Source organism: Pavona decussata, unplaced genomic scaffold (genome assembly GCF_977016875.1).
Source record: "Pavona decussata unplaced genomic scaffold, jaPavDecu1.1 SCAFFOLD_237, whole genome shotgun sequence".
In the NCBI taxonomy this organism is placed as follows: Eukaryota; Metazoa; Cnidaria; class Anthozoa; order Scleractinia; family Agariciidae; genus Pavona; species Pavona decussata.
In genome coordinates, this window is record NW_028145642.1 from 1,445,001 (window position 1) to 1,457,799 (window position 12,799).

A 12,799-nucleotide genomic window follows, 5' to 3' on the forward strand; every position below is an offset into this window, starting at 1 on the left:
TTCTGTGTTCCATTCGCGATGAGTGTTGGATTTATTCTCCCCGGTTGAGCGCGTACGTCACGTGAGCCGAAAGAGCCGCAAACAAAATGGCTACGGAAGTGTATCAATGTTCTGCTTGTGGTTTTTTGTGAGAGATTTTTGACGTTTTCTTAAACCACGAATGTCACCTACCTATGACCGGTAGGTTTAAAGTTAATCCAGGCCACGCGTGAACAGTATTTCCAAGAATGAAATGAACATTCGAATTTCTCTTTGTAATGTCCGACGAGTGAATGGAATGTTGGACATTTCTCTGGAAATCGTTCCGAAAAAGACGCATTTACTGAAAAAAAGATTCAAAATACTTGGGATACAATGTTATTCTTGCAACGTCAAGAAAAATTCATAGGTTTATACCGTCAATAAGCCAGGGAAATTTATACGGGAACTCTGAAATCTCGTTGCCGATTTTCAAAACTGACATGTAAATTTCAAAAATATTGTTCATGCGTGACCTGGGTTGACTGTAAGCCTCCTCACGTGATTCACAAGTTGAGGGATCCGTTCCATTTGACCAGCAAAAATTCCAAAATCTTGAACCGCTCTTTTTTGTTAAATGGAAAGCGCCCAAGAAGCTACAAGGCTACCTGGAATCTCATGATATCGAGTGGAAATTTAACCTCAGTCATGCCCCTTATGGGGCAGGCAGTTTGAAAGGCTCATCAGAGTAGTCAAGAAGGCTATGTACAAGGTCATCGGGGTAGGTTCTCTGTTCTGGAACGAGCTGACCGACACACTTCTCAACCTGGAAACCCAAGTGATCCAGCACCTGCTCTATTACGTTGAAGATGATCCAGATCTACCAATCCCTACACCAGCAACCTTCCTGAAGAGCAGACCTGGCACATCCCAGACAAGGACCTACGCAGACAAGCATGATTCCTTCAGACCTGGAAGGATGACATGTGGACAAGATGTATCTGACAGCCCTGAGAGAGTGTCTCAACCTACCCACAAGACATCAAACCACAAGGTATAAGTTGGCGATGCAGTGATCGTGCGAACAGACAAGAAGAACCGTGGCAAGTGGCCCCAAATCTTCCTGGGGTGTAAGAGTAACACATGTGCGTTGCAGTTGAGGACCACCAGGACCTCTAGATGTGCAGTGCGAGACCCGTGACCAGTGGTGGCTCAGCAGCTAAAGCATCACGCAGCAACAGCAACTTTCAGACCCAAGCAAAAGGCAGCATCAGTAGGACATTGCAGAGAATGAAGAGAAAGACGAATTTTAGACTAGGGATTAGCAATTGAAAATGAACTTTTTTGCATTATTGACTTTGTTGAATTATTTCAGTCTCCTTAGTGGCATATCAATTGCATACAAAGACGCATGGGGGAGTGTGTTGGAGACTGCGTAATTACTCTCGTGACGTTAATGTTTGTCAACAACATCATGGAGATTATAATTTGTACATGATTGAGGCAACCTTGAATAACCTCTTTGCTAGTGCTTAGCAACGACCAATCACAATGTAAAGCATGAAGCATATTAGGATTTTGCTTCAAGTTTTCAGAGTAGCTCTTTACACACCAGCTGTAACTGAATGAATACGCAAGAACGATTAAACAGTTAAACTCAGTTGAGTCTTTTGATTGAGTCCAGTACGTTGGGGGACCGACTATCCCTAGTAAATGGGGCAACGCTTACGAAAATGTTTGAATCCAATCTTTACACAAATTAACTTGCAACTGGCACTGTGTATCATCTCTTTGTCCTTTATTTTAGATGACAGTGTTAGTGACAACACAGTTCTGGTCGACTCAGTAATTACTTCGTAAACCAGCTGTAGAATGTAGATTGAAAGAATCCGCTACCACCAGAGTCACCAGAATCATACAACACTAAAGATGCTGCTGTTTAGAACGGAAGGAGTTAAGGAGGATAATCAGGATAATCACCACAGATCAACAACATGCATAACCTAATCAGTCATTGAACATAATATTTACAAAAGGGTTCCAGGCAAACTAATTACCTACAGTGAAATACAAAGAAATTAAATGACATTAAACCTTTAATTCTTTTTATTAAAAAAATTCAGCAAATATTTGCAAAATCATTTTAAAACTGATGAACAAACATGTGAATATCAATCATACATTTATAGGTTTCACTGAATAAACAGTTACTTTTCCCAAATCTGGATTGCAAACCGAATACTTGAAGAAAGTCCAGCCATGCGCTGCAGCTCCTACAAGAATGATCAAACGAAAATAAGCAAGAAACATTCAAATGCCAACCTGTCTGTCCTTGATGTCCAATACAACATCACTAGAGGGTATACAAGCAACAATTTCTGCTGTCCCATTGACTTTGGGCACTCAAATTTGTCTCAAAAAAGGGGAAATAACAAAGCGGTGAATGACAATGGGACAACATTTTTTTATTCAAAACCTAACACCAAGCCTGATCTATTCTCCTCTCTGCACCTTCTGCCATTCTTTGGTAGAAATATGTCACATCTTTTTCAATTGCCCAGTGGTATCACGTTTTTGACAAGCGTAGTTTGGGAAACTATGAACTTACCAAAAGGGAGGTTATTCTTGAAATCACTAAACCAATTAAAAATGCCCAACCTAAAAAAACATCTAATGCTACTTTGCAAGCAGTACATTTTCAGGTGCACAACTCTCCTCCTAGAACAGCTGATCTTACACAAAGTGCGAAAGCAATTTATGAAGTAGAATGTAGAACATTCGTCTCCACTCCCCAACGAGGCAGATTGTCAATTGCTCCTAATCTCTGAGTTGAACCCTCAGCTACTTGGAATAATAATAAAGTGTTCCAAGAACTAACCAAACTCTCCCTGCTTGTTGACTGCTACCAGACCCCCATTGTATTTTGGGTAATATTTTGCAATTTTCTCAAGGGCAAGTGATGCAGCTTCTGTAGGACTCTTGCCTTGACGCATAAATTCAACAGCCTGAAAACTAACAATATGGTTGTAAAAGTCAGCTGTGTTTTGGTCATGGTATCTGATTTTTTAAAGTCCGAATTTCTACATGAGAGTGCTGCACAAAAATGAGAAACCATTATGCCTGCAAAGCTTTCACATGAAAATAGTGAAACGCTAAACTGGCAGTGGATGAGCAGAACCATATGTATTATAATTATTTTCTTTAGCTTTTTTCTACGTAACTTCCAAACTAACAATTAACTTAGTGTGAATCATTTATCACAGAAAATGAATAGTTCACGTCAGGGAGGGTTGTATTGTTTCATTGCTCCAAGAAAAGTCAGGTTACTTTTATCAACGGTACATGGTAATTTGAGGTACTAGCTTCAATGTAAAGACAGAAGAGTCTGTTTACTGTTAGGGAAAGTATGGTAATACCTGGGAAGAAACCGCATCATTATATCACCATCTCCAGTAGCAGCTGCACCTCCAACATCATTATCAACATAGGCTCCTGCCCCAGCAACAGGTGAGTCTCCAACACGACTATAGTGAAAGAAACAGATTAGCCTCTGCTATTTACGTGATCCCAAGTCACTCCATAACTAGATGTTGTAACCTTTATCCTTTTTTATAACGTACTATTTGTATATTGTTATTTGTAATCTGCATCCTCTGTAAAGCTTAGTTGAGTTAAATAAATTACTTGAAATTACGGCTTATTACATTTATGCAAGACAAACCTAACTGTTGAGTTACAATCAAGTTTTCAGGTTGGACTAATAGTAACACTCAACTATTTATTGTGGCTTGGAAGGGTTTCTCGTTTTATGAGTGATAGTGAAATCTTCAAAGATTAAAATATATGGTAAAGGGACTTATATTTCTATTGTTCCAGCCACTGTTAAAACGCTTTAAGTCTCTCTACAATGTAATAGCTGTTACTGTGGAAATAAATGAGGACCAAAGCAGGACCCATTTATTTCAGATTTTAATTTCTATATATACAACTTTTCCGTGGCAGACCATTTTAATAATGTTCTTCAAAGTTCATAACATTTAGATGTCGGGGAATGAACACAGAAATTCTCCAATCTGTAATTAAAAATGCAACATTCAAGTTCAAGTTTCAGGTTCGTTTTTTGCCACAATAAATAGAATTACCCAACACAAAGTATTCATGCTAAACGGGAAAACAACAACTTTTGAGTTCAATTTGCTTGCCACTCACAAGCATACACATATCAAGCAAACGATGTGGTACCAATTATGTGACTACACAGCCATACCAAGAAAAAGCTCAAAAGCAACATGCCCAACACAGTGTCAGTGACCTAGTCCTCAAAATGTGGTATCAATTGTGGGATTTCTTGTAGGGGACTAATAATTCTTTAGAGCCTTTAAGGCCTTTTAATGCTGAAGCGACAATTACTGGATCAATTCACATAGTCGCTTGTTTCTTTACAAAGTCAGCAATGTCTTTTAGTCAAGCTGACCTCCCACGTTTAATGATCTCATAATTTTGGTGTTGCCACTTGACTATCAACTCTTTTGGCAGACACGTGACGATATGCTTAAGATTTGCATGACAGGCTTCACATTCAACATTGCCTTGAAGTATTATCACTATTTTTTTTCACAGCCTTTGGAGGAAATAACTCAACAAGGATTGCAAACAAGCAGTGGAGTTGACATAATTTTCTTTATGTATGTTACAAAGTTTTTTTAACAGTGGCTTTTGCTATAGTACTTTGAGAATCAGGCTGATAGTTTGTTTTGTCATGAGTCGAGACAATCCTTTAATGACTTATACATTACGCCTTATCACTGGAATATTAAATACATTTGCGGTTGTCTTACTTAACTGAATAATCGGGACTTCATTTGTAGCTATTTGTCTTGGGATTTGTTTGTTTTGTTTTGTGGTGTATGGCGTGTTCTCTTCAGGAGTTAAAACTCTATATTAGAATGAACGAAGGAAAATGACAACATCTATGATGGAACTTCATTAACTTCTTTCCGTGTGGCATTGATTTTCACACGTCTCCTGTTTTCCACAAGTGTTAACATAATATTTTCAATCAAAAGGAATTGCAGCGTTGAGTACAAGACTATTCTAAAGGATCCAGGATTGCGAAACGGATTTTTATCGGCAGATTTTAGAAGGCAGGGTTCTGTTCAGAATAAGGTTGTTTCATGTTTGCTTCGTGAATGGTCAAAATGCCAGGAAGTATATTTCAGGTTTCCCGTCTCTAGACAGGACACTCTTGCTGGGCCACATTAGAAATTTTTATAGAGCAAATTATAAAGAAGCTTAAGATCATACTAGTTTGGACTTCGAATTACAAGTACCAGTGGACTTTCTTTGCTGTTAAAGTTAGCTAAAATTAGCTTGTTGCTCAGGCGCCACAACTAGGGTAATTGTAAAGGCCGAAAACAAGCGGTTATTAGCAGCTTTCCCAAAATAATTTAGTGTTTTAGAGAGAGCAAGAGATATATTATGATTTTACGAAAGTACATCGATAGATGTTATTGCGTTGATCTAAATGGGCGAAAAGAGAATGCCTCATTTTACTCTATTTTCAACAAAATGGCGTTTATCGAACTTTCTTAAATTTCAACAAAAATAAAGTGCTTCAGGACCTTTGTATAGTATTTTCAAAAATAACTCAATAAAGAGCTTATCTATGCAAAATATGAAGAAATTGAAAAGTTCACGACTGATGCCGGGTGCCTCGATTTTTACAGTCATTGACTCTTAAAAAAACAATTGTTCATCTACCCAGGAATCTTGTGGTTTGCCCCGTTGGTAGTTGTCCCTGCAGCAAGGTTCCCATCATCATCAACAACGACCATCCCTGAAATATAAGGTGAAGACGTGAAATGGATGTTTTAACTTGACCAACTACTGTTTGGAGTTACTTTTGCTTTGAGGTTATGACCATGAACCATAAGTATCACCTTTGGAGCTACACACCTCATGGTTTTCTCTTCTATTTCTGAATGCATGTGATGCCATCTTTTTTAATTAATTAAAGAGAAGACACATTGTTTTTCCACCAACTAGAAGGGCTGAAGCATGCTTTTATCCAGTATTTTTTCCACATAAGAGCTCTGTTTTAAGTTCACTGGCATCGTAAAACTAGACCTTTGATCATAAACAAAGCTGACCCTAGTTGGCCACTATCATTTCTTTAGCTTACTAAATACAAGAGTGATATTTACCAATTGTATCGTGATTGTGTCTACCAATGCCTGAATGTGACTCATGCCTTGAATGTCTTTGATTTCTGTAAAGGGCAACAAATGTTGTCTTAATATATGACGTTGATTGATATCACTCATGTCAGATCACGGGATAAGTCCTTTTTTCAGAGACTATGCAAACAGAGTTGTGCAAGCTAGTGACTTTTTGTTACAACTGAATCAAGCCTATTCAGTAGTGGTTCTGTTTTTATAACTTTATAAACTACAATGTAATCACTACATGACAGTGCAATACACTGTAACCACCGTATTTCAGAACCATGGCTTTCGAAAAGAAATAGGGAAAATACAGTTTTCTCCACCAGTTGATGTTAATTGCTGGTTACTCCTGTGTCTGAGAAATTTGAAAGACTTATTCCACTCACTCTCATAATAAATGAACTTTTAACCACTGCAACATTGGCTATTAAGCAGCTTTGAAGCCCAATAGCACTTGATAAGATCTCTTCCCAGATAGTCATAAACTGTGCAAAAAATGTCCTTGTATAAGGCGGCACTGTCCTTAAGGTCAACAAGTTGCCTTCTGTTACAACCATTATGACAAGACTGTTCAAGGACATGTAAACATTCATGATTATTATAAACTAAATTCGATTTTGAGACAGCATTACGGCTTTATAATGACGGCTAGTTGGGAGAAAATATATTCCGTATTGGGTGGAGTCGCGAAGTGAATATATTTTCTCCCAACGCTGTCATTATAAAGCCGTAATACCGTCTCAAGATTGAATTTAGTTTTTTATCGCGATACTAACATTTCGTTGGAGAGAGTAAATGGATAAAGTACAAATCGTGTGCTGATTTTGAAAGAGAAATTCTTACTTCAGTCAAACTGTAGCCATGGCAATATCCGTGCGCGAATTTTTTTCTCGGGGTGGGTTATTTGAATTTTCGGCTTTAATTTTTACATCAAAACAAAGAAAAGGCAAAAATTTGCATTGATGAAATAGACGAGCTAGTAGGTTAAAACATTTTACTAGCAAATTTTATTGAAAATTTGTTACTGCTGCAAGATAAACAACAACATGAAAACAGTGATGAATAAACCTCACATCCAGTAACAAGAATAAAAAGAGCAACCATACTAGTACCCAAAAACGGAAACAGAGCATTGTTATCCTTGCTTAGATGCCATGGAAATTTAAAAATTTGAGAGAAACCAAGCGGCGAAGAATACTGTTAAAATTATTACTGAGTCTGCCTTTCGGCGCTATAACGACAAGAAGATCAAATTGACAGACCTGAACCATGAAAGAGAATGCAGCAGAGCTCTTGAAGCAATTTTTTCTAGCGATAAGAGACATCAGAAAAGAAACAGATCCTTTTGCTTTGAAAATGCCCATAATTTATTGGAATTTAAGCTCATTGTTATTTACCGTGGCCATTTTTAAACTCAAGAAAGTCTTTTAAGTAAATTTCTCTTCATTGAATTTATAATCACTCTTTTTCGCTTACCTTCAAGAAAAAAGTTGTATCCGCTGTATATGGTACATGTTCACCACAAAAAAATATTATAAGTGGTCGTTGAACAGTGTCAGAAGCTTTGTGAACTCAAATAAAAAGAAATAAACAACACCATCCAATGTTGCATGTTCATTCACAGAAGTAAAATTTTGATCTGTGCACACCGAACCCATTTAAGTGCCATGCTGTCATGCTTACATGACAGTTTTTGAGCCAATCAGAAACCATCATTTTGAGATGACATTATCGCAAAATAGCGTCGTCTCAGTGCAACGAGAAGATCCCCAAAGATCGCGATAACAAGAGTTGTTTCAAATTCTACTTCTATTATGAAAAAGGGAATAATCAAGCTATGACAAAATGCAACATGAATATTCCCCTGAAAAAGGCTTTCACACTTCACTGGCTACATTTGCGTGATAAATGACCAGAGTCCTAAGAACTTACTCAAAGCGAAGTTTGGGTTTGTATGGTCCACATGACAGAAGAGGATCTGGAATCACATCCTAAATATGACAGAAAATATGAAAAATACATTTTTTAAATGCTTTCCTGGGCAGCAATGGCTGTGTTCCCACTGACACTTGACACTGCTGTTTCGACCTGTACTCCATAGCTGGTGTTAACACCAGCATAACACTAGATCAATTTCTGGTTGGTTACACTTGTCATTATTGACACCAGTTGTTGACAACTAAAATAACCGCTGATTTGCGTCACATTGTCAAATAATTTTCATTTTAGCACACTTCCATTCCCAGTTTATGCTTACTTACTCACTTACTGCCCATTGTGCCTAGTGGCACACAGGGAAGCAAAGCCTTTTCTCTACCGCTGCCCGTCTTTAGTAAGTGTCTCAATGAAGTTCCAGTTGCAGTTTAATTCCCTTAGCTCCATCTCTACCATTCTAAGCCAGGTTGTTTTTGGACACCCCCTCTTCCTTGTGCCCTCATTTAATGTTTTCACATTAATGTTGGTTTCTTCTGCACAAAGCATAAGGACTTTTCAAAATGGTTTCTAAAGGCACTTATTCATTTGCGGAAGGACGTTATGTATTCTGGCTAAGTTGAGAAGGTTTCAAACAGTGCTATTAAATCATCACTAAATGAGAGTTTACTCTTGTCTTCAAAACTGGTTAGATGTGATACTTAACAACACCATCCTGAAAAATTTAAATATCCTAGACACGTTTGAGGAACATGTTTTTTGCTGAGTTATTTTTGTTCTTTTGGTCATTTCTTAAGGCTTGTTTCCACTGGCGATGGAGTCAGAGTCAACCTAATGGAAATTGGAAATCGTAGTCGTAAGCTCGACAGAATCTGAGTCAGAAGAATCTAATTTGGCTTATGACTCAGACGCTTAAGCATGTTTACACAATTGTAAACATGCTTTGATTTTGTGGCATAATGTATGCAATAACATCGACATTCATCTCAGGAAAGTAACTGTTTGAAAGTTATGTTTTCCAGAACGTCTTGGAAAACATCAAGATTATCAAAGAAAGAAAAATACAATAACCACATGCAACATTGGAGGGAACTTATATGGTACTTTTCTTCTATTTCTCTGTAGAATATAGGTCATGAGCATGAATTGTTGACAATTACCTTCCAAAAGTTTGGCTGACAATTGTTGTTTTTCCACTCTTTCCACATCTGCCTGCAATGAAAACAAAGTAAAAAAAAAATGACTTAAACAGAACAAGTTCGGAATTTGGCGGGCTGTGTTTTTATTGAGGCTATTTTGTCAACGTTTTAAACATGAAGTTTCATACCCTCTTAAAATGCTCTAAGCAGAGAAATATGCAGTGGCTTCTTGCATCTCTAACCTTAAATGGATTTTGTGTTGAGATTATGATTATACAGCACTTCGTGGAACAAGGTCTGTCTAAAATGGCAACATGGGTGTTGAGAGACCCAGACGAATCCTGAGTTGTACCCATTGTATGCTTCTAAGCCTTTCTGGTTTAGCTCACCAAGCATATCTTTGAGAGATTTTCCTCTTTTGTAAAGAGGTGAACTGAATGACAACTCGCTAGCTAATACAGTGCAGGATTTTGTGCATGTGATGTTCATGCCCGGCCCATATCTCCTCTAAAGGTGTTTGGAAAACCCCAAAGCCAAAATCTGGATTAGAAATCAGAGTGTTGGAGGCTGGAACCAGAATACCAGACACTAAAACTAGAATCAAGAATTGGTAATATATGAAACAGAAAATTAAAACCAAAAAAAATTCCAGTCTTTATCATCCACGATATCATCAACGAGTTTTTCAAAGCCTTGTAGGAGTGTAGTCATTAACAAGGCTCATTCAGTTTCCTTTACGGGTCAAGAAAAAAAAAAAACAGTTATCTCCCTGGGACACTATTGAGTATCACTAACTGGAGGCCTTTGAGGCACATTTATTTCCAACAGATACTAGTCTTAGCTTACAATTGCTATCATGGTCGACACCAAACCCAATTCAAGATTTGTCTTAAATGTGTGACCAAATATACCTTAAGACAACAATTGTGTCTTAACATTCCAATAGCAAAGTCAGATGTGGAAAAGAAGTCTGTTTAGAATTAAGCCGATTAAGTGCTGGAACGTGACAAAAGGTACGGAACTCACACCAATTAATATATTTACGACCATAAACGTACATAGTCCCATCTTGTAAGCTTTTTTGCCATAAAACCCATGGCCACTCGTTTTAAGTGTGTTCCTTTCTTCGGTTTTGGCTCAAGTTCCCATTCTTCCAGTGCCACAGCCACAAGCTCAACCAGCCCAACAACCTCAACAAGTAGCCCCTCAGCTACAGCAACAAGCTCTATAAGCTCAGCCTCAAGGAGCAAACATAGAGGTTAATATAGTATTTTCCGACATTTAGTTTGTGGTCACATCGACTGGTTTTAGTCTGTTGGGTTCTGGTGTCAATTAGATGTCTGGCAATGGCGGAACTCAGCATCAGTGGAAATTTATTTTTGGTTTTGGCCTCTCTGGTCGGGCACGAATCCTGAACTAGGCTCAGGTGTCACCTAGGTATGTTTGGCTATTTGGTGGAAATTTACTTAATTTTGGGCCCCTGGTGCCCGTTTCTCAAAAGTCCTGAATACTAAATTTTAAAATCTTATAATTCTATGAAAATGTTTGCCAAGTACCATGTCTGTAATCACTGTGTAATCAGCAAAAAACATTTCAAAATATATACTAATAGGGTCCGGTAAGTTACTAGGACTTTTGAGAAATGGGCCCCAGGCCAGGCACAAATGCTAAACTAGGTTCACATGTCAACTTGTGTTTGGCAATAGCTGAGCTGTGTATGGTGGAAATTTATTTTATTTAACTTTGGGCCCGGTTTGGCGTGGCACAAATACTGAACTAGGTTCAGGTGGCAGTTAGGTGTGTTTGGCCATAGCTGTACTCAGTTTCAGAGGGAATTTATTTATGTTTGGGCCTTTTTGTTTGGGTGCAAGTACTACAGTACTATTCTTAGGTGCTGGATAGTTGTGTCTACTGATAGCTGACCTCGGTCAGTGGGGTTTATTTATGTTTGGTCCTGTCAGCCAGGCCACTGGTACTAAACTGGGTGTGCTCAAATGCCTGAAAGGTGTATTTCACCACAATTAAATCACGGAACTCAGTAGTACCCAGTGTTTGGATTTACTTAGCATTTATTGAATTGGGTTCAGGTTAGTGCTCAGTCTTTCATCTTCCTTGAACCTGGCCTTTCAATCACATTGTACAGTTTTCTAGTGCTATCTTTCACTTTTTGTTTAGCCCAGTCAGAAGGTCGAATAATTTTACCCTAGAATGAGCCCTTTTTGGTGTGCTTTTCACGATCCAATAAGGTACATTGCGTTTCAAGTCACTTTAGGTAGGTGAGTTTTGCTCCTCAGAACCACCCAGCTACCAGGGCTCGATTGGATTGGGATGGTGCGAAGATAAATGACTCTGACAATGGAGAGGAGCAGTGATGAGGGGAATTGTTAGAATGCCTTTTCACTTTGATTAGGATCAAGTAAGGCGGCTGCAATCCCAGTCATGCCCACCCAATGTATTCCATCCGTATGTATCAATTAGGGCATTAGAACATCTGAAAAATATCAGCCACTATGCCGATGACGTAGATGTAACCAAGTTCACTGCACTCCTCTCAAATTGCAAAATGCTCCTTCCTTGCCCGAGACTGGGTGATCTGATGACACATTCTTTCTTTTGACAATGACCAAGAAGTTGCCAAGATTGTAGAAAAGATGTACAGACCCTTTGCATTCTTGCCTCTGACTTCTGGAAATGGTGATGCAGGATATTTCAGACCCGCCTCCAGGGTTGGGGTAGCCCATCATCAACAGCTGGGAATATTAGATGTTTTAGGTGTTGCTAGACTCTTGCAGTTGTGCAGGGACTGTTGCCCTCTAGTGGTCCCCAGGGGATCCCAGTTCTCACCTGTCTTCTCTTCGGTTTCTTTTAGCTGCCATCCAAGTGTCAACATTGTCAGCAGTATCTAATGTCAATTTTAACCTGATGGTGGCAGTCACATTATTTCACAAATGGGCAATCCAGTGGACAACCCTCCTGGGGACCAGTGATGAGGCCTTAGTTTCAGATAATGACCATCTTGTGAGGGAACAACTCTATGCTGCATCAGGGCGTCTCCCCCCTTATGGGTACGTGACCCAGAGTGTTTTGTTCAGGGTGAAATTCACCAAAACCCCAATGTCTGGGGAATGTTGACCCGACGTCTACCCAACAGGGACGAGATAGCAGGTGGGATCAGTAAAAAAGTATGTTTACGACTTTGTCTAGCCATTAAAAGGATGGTTTTGATTCCAACTTCCCCACGTCTTGATTGTTTCCTAACATTAACTCATGCGAGCCTCTTGCTGAGTTCATTGTACAAACCATAATGGATCGCATTGCTCTCAGTAATGTTGGGGTGGTTGAAAAGGTGGGACAATGGGCACTCCCATCCATTGTTATGCCACAGACTGTGGTAGCCAGCAAGCATTGGCTGTCAGGACCAGCAATACCTTGGAGGAAGACCATTTTCAGACCAAGTTCGAGGCTAAGGCCACAGTCGGCTGGTGATGGGTTTTCAGTAGGGAGGTTGGTGATTTGTTAACCACATACTTCCATTCAGCTGGAACA

The 12,799-nt window shown here is 39.0% G+C and overlaps 1 protein-coding gene across 1 annotated transcript in view; it reads right to left on the reverse strand.

The window, feature by feature from the left end:
• Positions 1-2,041: 2,041 nt before the first annotated feature.
• The window catches only part of LOC146457826 (N(4)-(Beta-N-acetylglucosaminyl)-L-asparaginase-like), a 41,099-nt gene continuing 30,341 nt past the window's right edge, over positions 2,042-12,799 (reverse strand). The window contains exons 6-12 of the mRNA XM_085091574.1: positions 9,275-9,326; positions 8,115-8,173; positions 6,162-6,226; positions 5,719-5,794; positions 3,375-3,482; positions 2,837-2,970; positions 2,042-2,231 (exon numbers count right to left, since the gene is read on the reverse strand). Coding sequence (XP_084947700.1) covers positions 2,134-2,231; positions 2,837-2,970; positions 3,375-3,482; positions 5,719-5,794; positions 6,162-6,226; positions 8,115-8,173; positions 9,275-9,326 — 592 coding nt within the window. The 3' untranslated portion in view covers positions 2,042-2,133. The remainder of the gene's footprint in view (positions 2,232-2,836; positions 2,971-3,374; positions 3,483-5,718; positions 5,795-6,161; positions 6,227-8,114; positions 8,174-9,274; positions 9,327-12,799) is intronic.